The sequence below is a fragment of the Phlebotomus argentipes genome, unplaced genomic scaffold (genome assembly GCF_947086385.1).
Source record: "Phlebotomus argentipes unplaced genomic scaffold, Phlebotomus argentipes genome assembly scaffold_18, whole genome shotgun sequence".
NCBI lineage: Eukaryota > Metazoa > Arthropoda > Insecta > Diptera > Psychodidae > Phlebotomus > Phlebotomus argentipes.
The window spans coordinates 10,543,226-10,561,170 of NW_026776177.1; the positions used below are offsets into that span (position 1 = coordinate 10,543,226).

The 17,945-nt window shown below is 41.5% G+C and overlaps 4 protein-coding genes across 10 annotated transcripts; 1 reads left to right on the forward strand and 3 right to left on the reverse strand.

Annotated features, from left to right (window-relative positions):
• Nucleotides 1–8: 8 nt before the first annotated feature.
• On the reverse strand, nt 9–4,310 carry LOC132260403 (uncharacterized). The gene is made up of 5 exons (XM_059758476.1): nt 3,762–4,310; nt 2,189–2,746; nt 1,141–2,134; nt 350–1,082; nt 9–279 (listed from the first exon to the last, which is right to left on the reverse strand). The coding sequence occupies exons 1-5, from the start codon at nt 3,889–3,891 to the stop codon at nt 142–144; spliced, it is 2,553 nt and encodes an 850-aa protein (XP_059614459.1). The 5' UTR covers nt 3,892–4,310; the 3' UTR covers nt 9–141.
• A 1,377-nt stretch (nt 4,311–5,687) lies between these two features.
• LOC132259932 (uncharacterized) lies at nt 5,688–6,558 on the reverse strand. Of its 2 annotated transcripts, none has more exons than XM_059757763.1 (4): nt 6,423–6,558; nt 6,170–6,359; nt 6,020–6,084; nt 5,688–5,874 (listed from the first exon to the last, which is right to left on the reverse strand). In XM_059757763.1, exons 1-4 carry the CDS (start codon nt 6,498–6,500, stop codon nt 5,842–5,844), a joined length of 366 nt encoding a protein of 121 aa, XP_059613746.1. In that variant the 5' UTR covers nt 6,501–6,558; the 3' UTR covers nt 5,688–5,841. The 2 variants fall into 2 exon arrangements, with proteins under 2 accessions (XP_059613746.1, XP_059613745.1); XM_059757762.1 differs by having other exon boundaries at nt 5,820–5,956.
• A 1,231-nt stretch (nt 6,559–7,789) lies between these two features.
• On the reverse strand, nt 7,790–15,902 carry LOC132259360 (BUB3-interacting and GLEBS motif-containing protein ZNF207). 6 transcript variants are annotated; one of them, XM_059756961.1, is made up of 10 exons: nt 15,692–15,902; nt 15,143–15,293; nt 14,668–15,086; nt 14,277–14,601; nt 11,599–11,721; nt 11,346–11,484; nt 11,031–11,228; nt 10,637–10,958; nt 10,162–10,220; nt 7,790–9,083 (listed from the first exon to the last, which is right to left on the reverse strand). In XM_059756961.1, exons 1-7 carry the CDS (start codon nt 15,730–15,732, stop codon nt 11,101–11,103), a joined length of 1,326 nt encoding a protein of 441 aa, XP_059612944.1. In that variant the 5' UTR covers nt 15,733–15,902; the 3' UTR covers nt 7,790–9,083; nt 10,162–10,220; nt 10,637–10,958; nt 11,031–11,100. The 6 variants fall into 6 exon arrangements, with proteins under 6 accessions (XP_059612944.1, XP_059612941.1, XP_059612942.1 ...); XM_059756958.1 differs by having other exon boundaries at nt 7,790–10,220; XM_059756959.1 differs by having other exon boundaries at nt 10,162–10,958.
• Nucleotides 15,903–16,609: 707 nt separating this feature from the next.
• Nucleotides 16,610–17,905, forward strand: LOC132259144 (uncharacterized). Its single transcript, XM_059756696.1, has 4 exons — nt 16,610–16,751; nt 16,894–17,086; nt 17,147–17,434; nt 17,500–17,905. The coding sequence occupies exons 1-4, from the start codon at nt 16,610–16,612 to the stop codon at nt 17,858–17,860; spliced, it is 984 nt and encodes a 327-aa protein (XP_059612679.1). The 3' UTR covers nt 17,861–17,905.
• Nucleotides 17,906–17,945: the final 40 nt, after the last annotated feature.

The following is a 17,945-nucleotide window of genomic DNA, read 5'->3' on the forward strand; positions in this document are numbered from 1 at the left end:
AAAAGCCTTGCTTGTAGTCCTAAAATTCACCACTTGTTTATTTGTAGGAATAGCGATAAAATTTACACAACTTTCATTAGGATAAATTGTCTATTAAATAACTTAATTGGGGGCTGAGTCGCTGGGGACTTCAATGGGCTGTTAAGTTTTCCGATTGCAAGTACAACACACGCCGGAATTGGGAACGACCACTTCACTAAGGGATTCCTCGGCAATGCTGGTGTCTCCGGGTGCGTACACGTTCCTCCGCTGGTTGGCACTCTCCTCCGGGATGGCTTCCTGGGAACAGATAAGACATCCAGAATCACAAAAGGTACCCGCAGAAACTCTGGATTCATGACTTAATTACCGTCTCGATGATTCCAGAATTGTGTGGCGTTGATTTGGAGTTGTTGGGATTAAGTTTGGGTGCACTATCGGCTCTCTTCCGATTCAGCGATTGATTGGATGTGTTGTTCTTCCTACTAGGCACCGAAGTGTTAGACGATCTGTGATTGATCTCCAGGGCTGATTTGAGTAAATCCACTTTCGAAGCACTACCGCCACTTTTGGTTGTCTTCACGAACTCAATATTGTAACTGCTTCGGCGATGAGACAGAGAATCCGGAAGATCCACCTTAGAGCCACGTGGCAGGGACGTGAGACTTCCGATCTGGTTAAACTTGATCATGAGGGAGAGACGCTCCTGGGACATGGTCGTGCCCTGATCCTTCGTCTTGGGCTCCGTCAGTCTCTCGCCTTCACCGTTCTCTTCGCATTTCAGCTGATCCTTGAACTGGGCATCCTGGTCGAATTTACGCAGCCATATCATGTGCAGAAGACCATATATTATTCCTCCAACCACTGCCATCAAGCCCATGTAGCGGAAAGCATCGCGGGTGCCCACGTGGCCTATCAGAAGGCCACCGAAGAAGGATCCACTGCCACGTCCCAAAGAAAAGTGAGCCATTCCCAGCACTCCGATCAGCGTTGCCAGGAGATTCTTTGGCGAGATGATGGCACAGTATGTAGCAGCAGCCACCCACATGAGATGGCAAGAGAGAGCCTCCATTGCTTCGAATGGGAAACACCACCAGGCATTCCTGAAAATGAAAAGGAATCATTAATACAGCGATGATGAAGATTTCTTGGCTGACTCACTCTATGAAGGAGTAACCAACGAGCCGACAAGCATGAGAAAAGAACGCTACGATGATGAGATTCACATGGCCCACGCATTTGGTGATCTTCTCAGCTCCGTAGAGGAATGGGATGCTGCTCACAGTGCCCACAGTGATGGTGATTCCCAACAAATAATTGGGCGCTCCGAGTTCTTTCAGATACAGGAAGAGGAAACTCTCGATGAAGCCCCAGTAGTTACCCAACATGAAGAGGAACACGATGAATATCATAACGTGAGGAAGCTTGAGGAGATTCCAGAGATCCCTGAATACATTGTCAGCTGGCAATTTCTCACCCAGTGGCATCAGCAAAACTGTGATTGTGGAGATGATCAGCAGGAGGTCGTATGTGTAGAAAGCGGCAGAGTAGTCGGTGTAGCCGAGTCCACGTGATGTGTAGTCAATGAGGATGCCAGTGATGGGAGAGAAGATTGCCATACCGATGCTGGAGAAGAGCCGCTCACGTCCAAAATCTCCACCGTACTTCTCAATCATCGTGAGGGCAATGGGATCCATAATGGTCACTCCTGCAGACAGCATGGTTGTGGCCAGGAAGCGGAGCAGGAAGTAGATCCAGAAAATCTTATCGTCGCTCTCTTTGTAGTCGGGCGGACAAATGTCTGGTCCTCCATGGCGGAAGTTGCACTTCTGCACCATACAATCGGCCGCCAATTCGCTGAGGCGCAGATTATAGGTGCTGGACATGTTGGAGTCAATCACAAGTCCTCCACAGCGAAGATCCTCCTCTTCCAGGGCGGTCACATTCACGCCAGAGTCCCACAAGAGCTTCTCTCCGAAGCGGTGCTTGAAGCCAGTGACTGTGTCGTTATCATCCTGCTCCACTTCCATCCCCAGTTGCTCTATTGGGTCGCCCAGATCGGGGTGCATGTCCAAGAGGAAGAAGGCAGAACTATCACGTGTTACCCAGTCATCGTTCTCCTGGGATTCATTGCTGCTTCCCGTGGGCAGAGGAGCTGGAAAGAAAGCATCTCAATCGGGTTCATCAAGCCAAAGATAATTGCACTCACTTGTGTACTGAGGCGTGGTAATGTCTTCCGTGCTAAGTACTGTGGAGGATTTCTGTGTGCTGACGCCGTTGCTCTTCTTCTTGCTCAGATGAAAATTGAGATCGTCCACTGGATCGCCATCATCACGCAGAGGTGAGTTTGTGGGCCTTGGCAAGATTTCAATGCGGGGATTTTGCTCAAGGAGAACACAATGGTCGAGGCACTGATCCACCACAATGTCGATTTCCTCCTCTTCCGGACACTCGCGACTCGGACACGGTGACCACCACACTTCGATGTTTCCCGTTTGCGGATGGCGCATCACATAAGCGGCCGGCATGACGCCAGGAATCTCTTGCTGTGGGATGAGCATGAGCGAGTGGTGGAAGATGGCGTTCAGCAGGAGACTCATCACCACCACGGGCTTGTACTTGCCGAATTTGTCCACGAGGAATCCAGTTATGGGCGGACTGAGGAAGGTGGTGAACGGCAGCGCCAGATAAATTATCGCGATCTCCTCCACAGTTAAGCCGATGCTCTGCATGTGGATTGTGAGGTACGGCAGGAGGGAGGAGGTGGCTGTAAACACATCAATCCTGGACATGAGTACATATTTGTATGAGACGCTGAGCGCCACAGAGGCGGACAGGCAGGATTTTCCCACAAAATTCGCACATCTCTTAACTTAAGAGATTACCGAGTCGAAAGGCTTTTCCGCATGAGTGAGGGTGAGAAAAGGCGCCAAAGTTGTCTATAGACAGCTTACTCGTGGAAAATATTTACTCAACCAAAATTTACGTCCTATGACGCAGATAAGAGATGATAACAGAGGCTTCGGATGATCTTAGTGGTGAAGCTATTTGAAAAACTCAATGAAACTCGGCTGGTTGAAATCAGATTTGTGGTTTTGCATCTATTTTTAGCATCATGAAGCTTAACAAGGGTTGACTCAGGAATGTAACGTTTCTTTCATCTCTAAATTTTCATTATGCGTATTAAAATTTACAAAATTAGGGTTGAATTAATTTAGGGAGAAATTGGAATTTTCTGTATTATTTGTGAAATTCTACATGTTTCTGATTCTTGTTGTAATTAAAATCATTAATTATTTTATATCTGATAAAATCATATTCACAGGCTATTTTTATAACGGCCAATGAAAATATTTCAATACACATCGCGTATAGTCAAACTTTATCTGAGCAACTGTTTCAATTTGACGCTCTTAAAGAGTAAAATGATTGTTCCCTGCAGACCCGTCTGTCTTCTAAATAAATTTACGTGAAATTCTCCGTTTTCTTCGCCAAAATGCCCCCACATTTTGTACATGAAATTGGTGAAAAAGAAACTCAACTCTCTGTCGCATCTTGAGCGTCTCGAGAGTCTGGTTAGTAGCCAATCTGCATAATAAACTGAACTTCACGGATCTTATTAGACACAATAATAGTTTTGGATCTCAAGGCGCTCCGCCGATAAGAGTTTTCACAGCAACTATCTGGATTATCTCAGCCTCAAATATTTGCCCGTACAGCTGCCTAATTGATAAAATTCTCGCTGAGACGAACTCTCGAGAAAGCCAAGTGCAGCAACTCACCTCCATACATGACGAACAGTGTGATTTTCAGCATGATGAGATTGGAATTGATGCCATGGCGCTGGCAGAATTTGTCGAATCTCGTGTCCACGGACTTGGTGTCCGTATTTGTGGCCATTTCTTCGCCCATCCTTGGGCCGAGAGATCCTCTAGCTTCCTTCCCGAGATCCGCAATTGCGCACTAGAATCACTGAGGTTTTTGCGATAAAGAGAGGAAAAAAAGAATGTCCCGAGAACGCCCGGATGATTGCGTAATGTGCACTAATAGAGATTATTTATATTAAAATGATTATTTCATTAACTCCTATTGAGGATGAACTCTGGAAAGTGTCTCAAGGCACGGCGATTCTCCTTTTGCACTGCTGTCGCGCGTAAATTTTCCACTCTCGCCCGCGGGGAAACCTCGAGGATCGGCGATGAAGTGAGGACTGGACAGACGTGCGCGTCCCCAGCGGAGGAGGTGCAGGCAATTAAGGTGGCAAGACGAGTTGTGTGGATCCAATTGAGCCCAATTTGGCGCACACACTATAGCGAACGCGGGCGGGAAAGGGCGGAAATTGGGCGGCAGAGGCAAGCTCAGGCAGCTCCAGTTGCTTCTTCACGACTGGCCACCTCCGGGCGGCTGCAGTGGGGAAAAAAGGCGAGTTGGAGTGTCTCCCGCAACCACAGAGACATGTCACCCACATATTATAAATTATACCCATCTTGTGACGTGAGAATGCTTTATTAAGTGTGGCCTTTGAGATGTAAAACGCTTCGTATTTCCTCTCCTGCACAATTCCACACACTATTTCCAGCTGCAGCTTCACATTTCGCCCTGCACCACTTGGCCATCCTTCATCCCTGGCCAGCCAAAGGGTGTGCTCCTGGGGAGGTGCGGAGGAGGGCTTTTGTGCAGATTGTATTACTCGCCTAATTTATAATCCGCACTCAATCTTTCCAGCAAGAGAGACAGGCTGGGCTTAAGAAGTGTGAGTACCTTGTTATCACAGCGCCCAGAGTTGGGCCGCGACACCAGCTTCTGATCTCCTTTCTCTCGGAATTGTCGACACTGTGCAACCTCAAAGTCTACGCAATGGGAAGCTGAGTAGGCCGTAAGGGGAATAAATGGGATTTGTCGAGATTAATTGCCGAAATTAACAAGGCTGCGTAATTAAAACACTGCAAGAATTGAGGTAGTGTCATTTTAGACTTCTTTGGATTTAATAGATTGTTTTTTTTTCACACATTACAGTATCATTTTTATTTAATGAATTATTTCTCTGTACAGAAAAATGACTAGAATGAGACAGGAAAAGTAAACCATTTTTTTACAAGTAACTTACACAAATTTTTCACATTCCTTCCAAATTACACCTTGAAACCTTCAACAGAACATGATTTCTCGCAAAAAAATTTTGAATTTTTTTATACATATTGATTAAAATTAAAGTGGATTCGTATACAAAGAACAGGACGCGAAAAATGTAAGAATAGGATAACAAAATTTGTCTGTTTGTTTGGAAAAAAAGAAAACTCTTCAGTTAGTGAAAAGGAGATGTCAAGTAGATTTATTTCAGCTCACTCATATGGAAAATAAAAGTATTTTTCGCCTAATTTGCTGATGCAAAAGTTGTTAAGTATGAAAGTATAACAACCCACTCAAACCTACCTTGTAAGAAAATCGAGAAAATCTTTTAACCATCGCAAGACGCGATGTAGAGAATCTCTCACTTCTCTCAGGCGCTTCCTAATCTCTGCCAAATTTAATTTCCCAGGCTAGAAGTCGTCACAAAGCCAGCGTGAGTGTCAGCAAAATACGCGGAATTGGATTCTCCTCGTCTTCGGATGAGAGAATCTTTCTCTGGGCTGTTGATTCGCCTGCGTGAATCACCGTATTTGCGTGGGAATAAATCAGGTGAGGGCATTAGGATGGTGTTGGCCATAAAAATGTTATATGTGAAGCAGAAGGGAAGGATTAAGAGATCGTGTCGCGCTGTCTGACTTAATTTTTGACACCCTCTCTGTCTTCACTCAAAATGTATTTATGGATGTGTCGTGACAAAAAAATTTAGGGGTGTTTCTTCAGCTAATTTTAATCTTATCTGGCTCGTGGAGCGTTAGAAGCACGTGACTGCATTGAAATAGCAACGCCAATATTGACGACCCTTGTTGGGCCCCAGGGCCACTCTGTGGCCCCGTCGCTCCAGGTCCATCTGCGGAGCAGAGAATGTCTTTAGGAACACTTTCACCTGCCCTCTCGGCTCGCGTGCACTTACCAAATCCTCCGGATTGAGATCCACGTCGTAATCCTTCAATTTGTCCAATAGCCGGGAATCTTCAGCTTCGTTGCGCCCCCGGGAAGCACGAGACAACTTTCAGTCACACAACAAGTGGGTGGGTTATTTTATGGCAATCACAGAAACTACCTGAAGCCGCCTCCTTGGGTAGCCGGTGCTGCATCAAGTATTGCTGAACTATCTTCCGGTGCGGATTCATCTTCGAGACCTTGTCCTTCTCCAGCTCACCAGGCGCCAATTCGCCCCCGTTCTCCATGGCGTGGTGAAGAGCCACCATGAGCCTGTCCAGGAGCAGAGCGGCCCTCTTCGGCACAATCATCTAAATCAGAGAGCCTTCAGTTACACATCGCACTTCACCACCCAAAATCCAAGGCCAATTTACAGGATACTCGTCATAGGTGATGTGGAAGTTGTCGTAGTTGCTGCCCTCGGCGTTCTGGTCCGGCGAGATGCCCCTCATATTGTACGCGAGCGCCCGATCGGCTTCAGCAAATTTCGCCACCGTCAGTAGGAGCACGGTAAAGAGACCCAGCCGCATGCTTTACGCGCGATCGCACATTTTCACGCGGGAAACTTTACACAGAGTCTGCTGTCGCCGCCACGACGCTGTCCGCCTTTTATAGAGTCACTCTGCCACTCTTCGGGACGCCGTGGGAGCGCAGGAGCCATAACGAGACGAAATGGTCGCCAAGTGGGAGTCAGTGAGTAATTTCCCGCTGAGGCGACTCCTTTTCCCACTTTGTGCCCTTCGACGAAAGACTTTTGATCCCGAGGTGGAATTTTTGGGAGGAGCAGTTCAGCCTCCTTTTCCTCCTCTGCGGCTCTGCGACAATGTGGGTGGTTGATGGCACGAGGCAATTGTATTGGCCACAAATGCTGCGCCAAATACATATAAGATTACAGGTGAAAAAGAAAGACTAATTCAATTTGTCACTATAAAAGATACATACCATATTAAGAAGCAAGTTTTTCTTTAAACTTGTCGGTAAGAAAAATAAATAGAACGCAATTTGTGTCAGTAAACTTTCCATTACTTTAGCGAGGAATTAATCCCAAATGATAAAGAATCTCTCATTAGGTGACACAAAGCTTTACCAAACTGTTACTTAGCTTAAAGAAAAACTCGTAGACTGTAAGAAAGAAATTAAACAATAGTATTTAGATGCTACCACAAACCTTTGTTATCCGACAAACTCTTGATTGGAAGTGTGAAAGTAGTTTAGCAAGAGCTTTGCAGCCATATTCAAGTTTTACTGGTGAAGTGAGTAAATCACAAATTTCCCTTTTAGAGATTTTTAATACAATATCATTTTAGTAACACTAGAATCAGACTGAAAGCTTTTAATTTACTGAAAGAGCTCAAAAACTACAGTTAGTGTGAAGTATCGTTCTAAAAACACTCCATCGCCTCTCCAAGACGTCATTTTTCCCTCGAATACATCTCCCCTTAAGCCGTGACGATTGATCTAATCGAAAAGGAAGCTGTTGATGATAATTTTACCTCTTAATGACGACTCTGCTGTCCTTGGAGGCCTCCCACCATGTTCACTTCCCAGAAACCGCAAAATTACCTCACGCTGAGTCCACAACATGCATTGCCTCTCCTAATTACACGCTCAACTTGTGCTGTAATGAGTAAAACCTTTTAACTCCTTCCATCGGCCTCGTGCCATCGTCATTGGGATGACGTGCCAGAAATCCGATCAATTTGGGTCGCCAAAATCCACGGGGGTCGCCAAAAGACAAGTATTAATATCTTTTGCAAATTTCACATTTATTTCCATCTACTTCAGCTTCAAAGTCCATCATCTTTCTACCATCATGTCCTTCTCAATGTACAAAGAAAAAAGTTACACAAGTCTTCTCTGCTCCAAAAGTATACACGACAATATTGTGTGCAAGAAAAATACAAACCACAATAACCTCCCGCACGCCTCGTGGGCGTGAAAATTCCAGAGGGAAAATAAAGTTTATGTATAGTTATCGATGTTGCGTCCAGAAAACGAGATTGCTTCTCTTTGCGGAAAAGTGCTTGCAATCATTTTTCTCACACTCAATATCAATTAAAAAGAATATGTTTTTTTTGGCGAATTGATGTGACAAACTTCCAACATGAATTACTTAATCCTTACTCTTTAAGTCTGCTTATCCGAGGATTATCGCATTTTACGAATCAACAAGCGTGGGAGGGACTTTCTGGCCTCCCTTTTGAACTTTTTTTTTCTCCTTCAGTTTTTGACTTTGCGGTTTTGCGCCTCTGGGAAACAGACTAAATAATTCATTGTGTATTTTGTCGCCTGCGAATAAAATGCTTTCAATTATGTTTCAGTGCTGTTAATCCTTAAGATTCCCACTCTCTCTCTCTCTCTCTCCCTTTTCCCCTTCGCATCGTGGTAAAGCCCATAACAGAGAACACGCAGTGATGAAAGGAGGTGAGAAGTTGAGGGAAAAGACCCGGAGCCGGGAGTGGAAAGCGGAGGATCCCAGAATCCACGTGTGAGAAGGAAGGAAATTCAACAGCCAGACATTCAATATCTATTTATATGATAAGAAATGAAAGTGTGTGCGAAGAGAAAGGGGAGCGAGAGAGGGGAAAGAATGCCAAAGATAGTTTGTTGTTGCTGCGCATTCTCTTCTTCAAAGAATTAAACTCATTCTGACCATCAAAATTCAAAGCATTTCAATCGCAAGGGAACTTCTGTCTTTTTCCACAGTATCTCATTTTGTATACAAAGAACAACACCTTTTCTCATATATTGCCTAGAATTTGTAAAAAGAAAAACTCCATACCAGTGATAAACACTGAGATAAGAGAAAAGGAAGAAATTCCAACATCAATTCAGGATTCATCTTGCATTTTTTAAAGAGTCCAAAGAACAAAAGGAAAAAAAACAATGACACAAATTACATACTTTCAATATATATATATATGTATATAGATAATTAAATAATGAATTTGTAAGTTCACCTGGTTTTCATCATCATCATCATCATCTCTCTCTCTCTCTCACTCAATTCGATATCATTTTCATACTCACGATTGCTGTTTGAAAGATTAGCAATTGAATTTGTTAAAAAAGGTTCATTTTGTCAAGACTGTCTATATAAGATAGTAATAAGGTAATGCTTTACTCTCTATTTAACTATTTTCTTTTAGTGTGTGTCTGTGTTTCCTCCCACACTTGCTTTTGTCCATTTTCTCTTCTGCTTTACTTTCATTTTCTTCTAAAATCGTCACCACGCATTTAGGTTGTAAAGACAAACAAAAATTTAATAACAAGAGATTGGAAAATAAATGTATGTAAATAGCAATGAAGATTTAATCCTCTTCGCCTTTCAGAAAATCACACAAATTATTTTGCAGCACAGTAAAATATATGTTGAACTATCTTATTACCATATCTAAGAATTGATGACCATTTTCCTTTTTCACATGTTCAGAATATTTCCTTTTAACATCATTTTGACCAAACACGGAAAAAAAATCGTGGATTTTCAACAGTTTACAATTACTTTTTATAAATTTATTAGCCGAAGAAGGTTAAAATTGCATCTCTCAATAAAAGAAATTGTAATAAAGTAGAAAAAAACATTCTTTAAATTCCCATCATTATTTTTTCTAACATTTCACGACATCCAAAAGTGACGAATAAATTGGGAAAATATTAATTTTATGCTCTAATTATCTTTTGTTTAATCTAATTCACATGAAAAATATTTTTCAAAAAGCCAGAGAAGAGGATTGTAATGAAGTGTTGATGGAAAAGCACAAAATGCTAGGGTAATTATGGAACCCTAATGTTTTGTGACTTGTGTGAGTGTGTTTTTTACCTCCAAGAAAAAAGCCCATATACTTAACGAACGGTTAGTTTTCTACCGATGAAAAGACTTACAGAGAATATTTCAAAACACAAAAGAAATTTCAAACAATAATCAACAACTAATCTTCAAAAGCGAAAACGAAAAATAAAAAAAATAAACCATCTTTGGCTTACATGATAAAAATTTCTTTTGAAATATTCTCCAATCTTTGTTCTATATGTGTGTTTTTTTTTGGGTGCCATTAAAGTAAAATATATAGATATTAAGTTATAGAATAAGAATTGATTGAATTTACTGACCTCCGTCAATCGAAAAAGCGATGAAAAATTTATCATCAGCGGAGTTTTGTACAATATTTCTGTGTGTTATCATCGTGTCATCATCATCCAGACAATTGGACATACATTAAAAAATATTATTTTCCTTTTCTCCACAAAACTCTCTAAAAATTTCTATCATATATAAGGTATATATAATGGTTAATTTGCATTCATTTTATCTTTTTGTTTCTTAAATCGGATTTTTTCCACAATATTTTTACTCAAATGTAAATTGTAATTTATGCTTGAAAAAGGGGGAGAAAAAGGGAAATCCTTTAGACTTCTTTTCCCTTTTCATGTCAAATAATTTAATGCTTTAAGTCACTAATATAGAATATTCATTTCTTTTCTTCTGCATTCGCATTCTAAAGATGAGGGGACATTACCTAAAGATCTATCTCTTGTAATATTATATAATATACGATAATATAATTTGAAATAATTGAGAGCTTACCTTGCTCCAAACAGATTTTTAAATTTCTTTTTTCATTTCATGTGTGTGTGAGAGTTTTTCATGATTTTTCTTGCATTTTTTTCATTACTCAAAACGCGCTCTCCTACTTTTAAAGGTTTCTCATTGCAATTGGTTTTTCTCATCATCTGTTGTTGACTTCCCACTTTTCCATCCACTTTCAATGCACTCTTCCTCAGATTTTTGCTTGCTTTTGCCGTGTCTCCCCTTTGATCTTCAAAACACTTTCTTCGTCTTCTCATCTCCACGTGATGCTTTCTCTTGTCTTTTTTGTCTTAATGTGTCTCACTTTTGATCAGAGGTACTGAAAAAAAACACAAAGCAATATTTCAATTAGCGTGCCAAGTGCAAAACAATTGATGATCAAGACACTCACTTTAAGGATACACCACAGGCACGGGAAGATGGATTACGGGAGCCAAGCGCAGCGGCCCAGCCTGGGGAGATCACCGAAATCTCGGTGGCATCATCGGAAGCATCGGCGGCCCCGGAATCATGACACCCATTCCCGGTGGAACAATACCGGGAATTGGCGCAATTAAGCCTGCTGCTGTTGAGAAAGAGTGAAGTCCTCCTTTAGGGAGAATATTTAATTTTAGGACCAATCAAGTGAACAGAATGCGGACAAAACAATCTCAACCTCATTTCCGCATTTCTCCATTTCTTGCTACACAAATCTTCTATACTCTACCTGCAGTTGGCAGTCCAAGAGCGGGTGATGGAGATCTCATCATATTGCTTCCCAATAGAGCGGCCGTTTGAGGCGGGAAATTCATTCCTGGTCTCATCATGGGCGGCACCAGGGGCATCGGACTAGAAACCACAGGCACCTGCCAATTAAATTCAGCAATTAGTATACAGGCATAGAGGGCTCGCTTCGGTTGCTAACTATTTCCATCATAGACAAATGATAAAAAGTGCAATTAAGCGAATTTCATACTCACCATCCCGAGGGGTGGACCTTGCTGCCGTGCCGCCTGGAACCGCTGCATCATCACCGCCCTATTCAAGTCTTCCAATTGTTTTTGCTGCGTGGCAGCTGCGTGGGCAGCCACGGCGGCGGCATGCTTAAAAGAAAACTTCAAACATTAAATATTCCCATAAACCATCAACACTTAATTATTATGGTAACGAGAATTGGCGTGTAAAAAATTCAGATCAAGAGCAAAATTAGGATCCAATATCTCATATATATATAAGATAAAAGTATTTCCATTTTGTAAGACAAAGAAAAAATAATAATATAGATATTAAACTAAAAATTAAAAGAAAATAAAACAGACATTCGCTAACAATCACACACATATCGTGAATTCATGATAGTAATAGTATAGTAATAATAATAATGTAAATCACAAGACATACCTTCGAATATATATTATATCAACTCTCTAAATTTCTTTTAAAATCTCTGTCTCAAACTCTCAATCTTTTTATTTTTTATTTTGTAACTAAATAACAGATCAGTTTACGACGAAAGTGGATTCTTATGAGCCAAAAATCTTAAACTCTTGAGACATCAAAAAGCATAATAATCATCTCACAGAGGAAATCAAAATAAATTGATACAAAATTCTGAGAAACACAAAATCAAGATAGAAAATTTTTGCCAAACAAACAGAAATAAAAGAAACACTTCTGGGGTGTCTAATTTCAAAGAATTTTCAACAATTTACTTGCATCTCCTGTGTCCTCTCTCGCTCTCTCACCCACTCTCTCGCTCTCACGCCACACCAAAACTATTTTACTGTGATTAATCTCATTTTGCCAAAGTTGTCCATTTAAGAGAAACTTTGTCAGTGAACTTTATTTTATATTTGGCTAATTTTGCAAAATAAATTGTAAAAATAGTCACAAAAATAAAGTCATTAATTAAACATTCTCAATTGTGACACTGAAAAGCTTCCAGATTCCACGTGAGACACAAAAACTTCTAGTCAAAAATTCTATATACGCTCTCTTTTTGCCCAAATAGAATGCCAGAAAAAAAAAACAATCTCATTTCTTAAGGAGGTGCAAAAGTGCAGGAAGAATACAATTTCAGTCTCTCTCCCGCTCATCTTACAACGTCTTCGCTCGACAATCTGTCTCTGGGATGTTGAAAGAGAAACTAAAATTTGCCCAGCAAAAATATTGCTCTTGTATATTATCTAATAGAGATAAAAGAAAAACAATTATATGTAAAAAAAAAGACAGAAATCAAACAGAGGATTTGGAAAGATGTAAATAAAGTAGAAAGAAAAACAACCAACGCAGTGCCGCAAAATCAGAAAGCTTGTCAGTTCTCTGTTGTAATTTATAAGGTGAACTTACCCTCGTGCAAAATAAATATAAAATAAAAGAAATACTATGTATTCTTTCTTTTGTCAAGAGAAATAAAATTTTAAAAATTGATGTTCTTGGAAATAAACGCGCTCTTTTACGTCAAAATATTTTCGCACAGAGATAAGAAAGAAAAGATCATTGGCATTGATCGTCTTCGTTTTCTCTTCTTTAATATAGATTACAAAAATTCTTATTCTTATTTTTCTTATCCTTTCTCTAGGAATTCTAGTAATACTAATTGGTCTTAATTCAATATCGCGACTCGCAATGTTACATCTTTTATCAAGAATATTCAATACTTCTGGCATTGTTAAAATTAGGTATAAAAATAAGTAAAATTTGTTTAAAAAAACTAAAATATTAACAGTCTAATCACTCTTTACTTATCTTTTAGCGTACAAATTGTTATTTTTCACTTGTTTTCTAGTGCAAAAATTTATTCTTCACAAATTGAAAAAAGAGTTAAACCTACTTTGCTAAATTCTTCTAAATAGCCAGAATTTATGCAAATTCTATGCGTTCTTCTCTTACTAACTAATATTGAATTTTTTTTGTGTATTTCACTATAATTTACTAAAAAAAAATATATGTATTTGTTAGCAAACTAATTGAAATGCATATTTTTTTCCTCCATTTGCCATGACTTAATTATAATGAGAATTAGAAAAAATAAAGAAAGCAAATACCTGAATACTCATTCCTATGTTTCTATAAATCAGAGTGTGTGAAAATCCAATTTAAAGTCGCTAAAATGTGAGATTTTGCCATGACTCTTTTTTCTGTTCATTTCTTGCCCCACGCGAAGAGAAAGAAAATATTACACAGTGAGACAAGGAGATCAATTTTGTCATCTCAGGACTTCTATATTTATATGTGTTGCGTGTTGAGGATTTTGCAAAAAGACAAATAATATAAACGAGAAATCAAGAGAGAAACAATCGCAAAATGCAGGAATGGAGAATATTGAGAATCATTTCGCAGCATTTTTTTCCACTGTACAAAAAAGTCAAACTTAAAACAGAATAGAAAATAAAAAAAAAAAAACATTGTAGACAAAAGTGTTGTAAGACATAATTTTTGAAAATGAATTCTAAAGGATCAAATAAAGTATGAATACTTCACGGAAAGTACGATTGAAGGAGGATTTTTCTGTTTAAAACTCTAGTCTTTCGCTCACTGTCTCTAAGCTTTGGAAGGGTTGTTATTTATAAGTCTGTCTGAATTCTCAATAGAAGGTGTTCGACTGATGTGATGTCCGCTTGAAAGCGCGAGATAGGAAACCCTGATTGAAACATACCTCGGGAAATGACACAATTGCCGGAGCACTTGTCGTGGCTGGAGCGTAACTGCTCATTTGCAGAGTCACGGATGTTGTGGGCAGGTTGATGTGGGCCGGCGGCATCTTTCCCATGCCGCCAGCCGACAACGCTACCGCCTTCCGCTCGTACTTGGGCCTCCTCGCTCGCAACTCCTCTAGACTCAAATCCTCCGGCGGATGCACAATCTTTGACGTGGTGCCCGACGTGGGGATCATATTGGGTTGTTTGTAGCTGTCGGAGTTCGCCTGTGCACTCACATTGCCCGTCGTGTTTGTCGTCGGCGGCGCACTGATGGTGGCATTGCTAAAACCCACGAACACGTCAAGGCATAATTACTTGAGAAACCACTAAATTCTATGCTGAAATTACCTGTAAGCCGGGAAAGTTGGCTTGGCAGGCATTGACGGTGTTAGCGTGTTGCCAGGATGCGATGCCGAGGGGAATAGCGGTCTAGCTGGTGCACCCAGCATGTGGGGATTCATCATTGGCAGCCCGGCGCCATGGTTCATGTACGCGGCCGTGGGAATGGGGCCCATGTGGCCCAGCATCGGCCCCACCTGGCCATACTGCCCAAGCAGGTGCGGTGGCATCATGTTTGGCATCACGGGCATCGCCTGTGCCATTGCCGCGTCCGCCTTCACCTTCTTGTTGGCCGGCTCGTCGTCATCTGAGTCACTCTTGTTGCCATTCTTTGCCTTCTCGTGCTCCCGGATGTCTTCAGCCGGGATGCCCTCCATTCCGTAGATCTCGATCTCGATGTTTGATCGATTTGGCAGCGAGTTGGGCACCTACGGAGACAATTCCCTCAGTCAAGTGAGCCTCACACGTCGCGAAATCCACTCACCTTGTCAATTGTCTCTTTGTGAACCTGCATGCAGTGAATGGAGAGTCCGGGGCCAGTGTACAGTTTCTTATGGCAGATGTGGCACTTGAAGTGCTTCGCCTTCTGATGCTGCACCAAGATCTTGTCATCATCAAACTCCCGGTTGCAGTACCTGTGTTATTGGGGTGCCAATTGAGGAAAATCACCTGAGAATCCCATTTCTGGGCAAAATGGCCGCCATGTTTGTTACGTATTATTGTATACAATGGGGAAGGTATGATAGTGGAAAAAGACACAAAAGAGCCAATTTACACTGAGATAACCAGGGAAAACTGTGTCTTGCGGCTCCCTAGTGAGATGGAGATAGGATTAAGTGTAGAATAGAAGCCGGGGTGTGGGGAAACAGAGTGGAAAACACGTGGCTTTAGGATCATTGATTTTTCCCACCAAACCCTCTTGTTTGCAAAGTGGAAGTCACTGAAAATGAGAAAATCCCCAAGGAGACTACACTCCAACTCTCCCAACCAGGACGATAGACGTCCGCGTAGGGTGTTTCTTTGAAAAGGATACCAGCACCAGGGCTTCGATGCCTTCTTCTTCTTCCTGCCCATGATCACAGTTTTTCACGTCTATTTCACTTGTAAACAACAGTCACTATTCTCTGCTGTGTAACTCAACAGATTCCATGCCTGGATTCCAATAGATTTGACCAGGAAACGATTTCACTACGCCTCCAAAAAATCTTCTTTTCACGCTTTGACACTTTGACACACCGCTCGTGGCGCTGCGATAACCAAAGGGTGTTATACGCACTGTCTGTTATACCGTTGAGGGGAAAAGAATTCGAAAAATAACCGCTCTTCGCAGCATGAACTTCCAGGGAATTTCACTCTTGAATTTTTTCAAAACAATGCTTTAAAACTCTTCTTCGGCATGATCTCTTAATTAACGTAAGAGAGATGGAAAACAAAACAAGCGAGCAATTGAGCGATAAAAAATGCGCCAAATGATGAGCCAGAAAAAAATCTAGGGCTAGTCATTCGAAATGAAATGTGTTATAGATATCATGAAGATGTGTTAATTAATTGTAGTGACAAAGATCATTTCCACTTTCTACGGTCAGGGAAATTGCTCCAGGAACTCTAGGAATTTCAGTATTACATCTTATCTTGAGAGATTGCATTATTTAAGAGATCAACACAGAACACTACAAGATTCGTGCTTATGTGTTTCATCAATTAAAAAGAAAGATATGATTTACGCGTTTCCTGCTGCATTCTGACTCTCTGTGAAGATTCGTGAGGCAATGATATACAAATTAGATCAATTACAGCCGCGTGGTTTCACTGGTCAAATATAAAAGTAGCTGATCTTCAAACTCACTCTTCAGTTTACGTTGATGCTTTGGCGTGAAGAGGTGAAAAGTGAGATTGGATCTTGATTCTGAAGTGTTTGCTTTGTGCGAGGATTTATCTGTGCTGAACTAGAATGTTGCGAAAAATATTGACTCTCGTGATAGTTATCACTTTCGTGATTTATGTTGTGGCTGATGAAGGGTTGGGCGGTGACAAAAGTGACGATAAAACGGAAATCACGCCCAGGAGGCGAAAGCATCTCTACCACGCTCTCTGTAAGGATATCAAAGAGAATTCAGAGTCACAGTGGATTTTGTCCGAAAAGCATAAATTCTGTGTCACCGGCGATAAACCTCTAATTTTCATGAGATCAGAAGTGGAACGAATGACCTGATAGAGTATTTCTTTTCCGCGCAGTTCCTCTGGTTGGATTGGGTGGTCTTCATGCCATATCTGCCTTCGTGGCGATCAAACTGAAGCTGGTCATTGTGTTCATCCTGATCGTGGCTACAGCCTTTTTCGGATTCAAAATCTGGACGGGAGCCTCACTGTTTGGGTGCAAGAATCACGGTCCACAAGAAATTGAAGGCGCTATTGTTCCTTATGAGCAGTTAGAAAATCGCATTCTAATTTCCTGAATTGGTTTCTAACCATTTTCAATTCCTTTCAGTGGTCCTTTCGTGTCTCACAGTGGACCTGGGATTTCCTACAACGGCCCAGATCCTTACAGTGCCTGGAATCCGGATACATTGTCGACAGCACCGTCTTCAAGTGATCATTTTCACCACGATTTCAGTCACGACTTTCATCATGATTTCCATCATGACGCTTCTCCTCATGACGTCTCTCATGATCATTCGCACGACACAACAGCAGCTTCAGGAGCTTCAGCACCTGACGTCACTTCCAAGAGAAGGGTCGCTTATCAGAACAGTGGAGGCCGCTCAGCCCGCCAAAAGTGAGTCAAGAAACCAAATGCACGTAGTCTCAAAATTGATCATGTTCAAATTTTGCAATGTTTAGCTCTTTTGACTGGACAAGTATGGCTTTTGCCGTCCTGGGAGTCGATACGATGGTTTGCAGGAAGAGATTCGTCTGCGAAATGGAAGTTCAGTCCAAAGACAATCCATTCTTTGGCTTCGCTTACAACTATCTGAGTCAAGGGATGTTGACTGAGTACAGAAACTTCCCAGAAATTCCACATAATCTCGCCGATTGTGCCAGGCTCTTCAAGGAGTGCTACTCACCAGCCGACAAGGCTCAGGAAAATTCCAGTTCAGCGCCTGAGGAAGAAAGCCAGGATGAGGATATCGCTACATCGACAGATGACGCAGACACCTCGGGTCGCCAGATTATGACGATGCTGCGGATGAAGACAGCGTGAAAGTGAAATTCTAGAGAGAAGACAGACCGTGACTGAGACATCAACTGTGACCCACTGACCTCTCGGGGGTGTTAAAACGTGGCGG

What these genes read in the sequence shown, in the direction of transcription:
- LOC132259360 (XM_059756961.1), bottom strand. Translation starts at nt 15,732, where the DNA reads ATGGGCAGGAAGAAGAAGAAGGCATCGAAGCCCTGGTGCTG. An exon ending in CCAACTTTCCCGGCTTACAG is followed by an intron (nt 14,602 to 14,667) that starts GTAATTTCAGCA and finishes CGTGGGTTTTAG; the next exon opens with CAATGCCACCATCAGTGCGC. An exon ending in CAATTGTGTCATTTCCCGAG is followed by an intron (nt 11,722 to 14,276) that starts GTATGTTTCAAT and finishes TTTTCTTTTAAG; the next exon opens with CATGCCGCCGCCGTGGCTGC.
- LOC132260403 (XM_059758476.1), bottom strand. Translation starts at nt 3,891, where the DNA reads ATGGGCGAAGAAATGGCCACAAATACGGACACCAAGTCCGTGGACACG. An exon ending in GTTGGTTACTCCTTCATAGA is followed by an intron (nt 1,083 to 1,140) that starts GTGAGTCAGCCA and finishes TTTCATTTTCAG; the next exon opens with GAATGCCTGGTGGTGTTTCC. An exon ending in ATTCTGGAATCATCGAGACG is followed by an intron (nt 280 to 349) that starts GTAATTAAGTCA and finishes ATCTGTTCCCAG; the next exon opens with GAAGCCATCCCGGAGGAGAG.
- LOC132259932 (XM_059757762.1), bottom strand. Translation starts at nt 6,500, where the DNA reads ATGAGGGGCATCTCGCCGGACCAGAACGCCGAGGGCAGCAACTACGAC. An exon ending in TCACCTATGACGAGTATCCT is followed by an intron (nt 6,360 to 6,422) that starts GTAAATTGGCCT and finishes TCTCTGATTTAG; the next exon opens with ATGATTGTGCCGAAGAGGGC. An exon ending in ATCTCAATCCGGAGGATTTG is followed by an intron (nt 5,957 to 6,019) that starts GTAAGTGCACGC and finishes TCTGCTCCGCAG; the next exon opens with ATGGACCTGGAGCGACGGGG.
- LOC132259144 (XM_059756696.1), top strand. Translation starts at nt 16,610, where the DNA reads ATGTTGCGAAAAATATTGACTCTCGTGATAGTTATCACTTTCGTGATT. An exon ending in GCATCTCTACCACGCTCTCT is followed by an intron (nt 16,752 to 16,893) that starts GTAAGGATATCA and finishes TTTTCCGCGCAG; the next exon opens with TTCCTCTGGTTGGATTGGGT. An exon ending in GCTATTGTTCCTTATGAGCA is followed by an intron (nt 17,087 to 17,146) that starts GTTAGAAAATCG and finishes AATTCCTTTCAG; the next exon opens with TGGTCCTTTCGTGTCTCACA.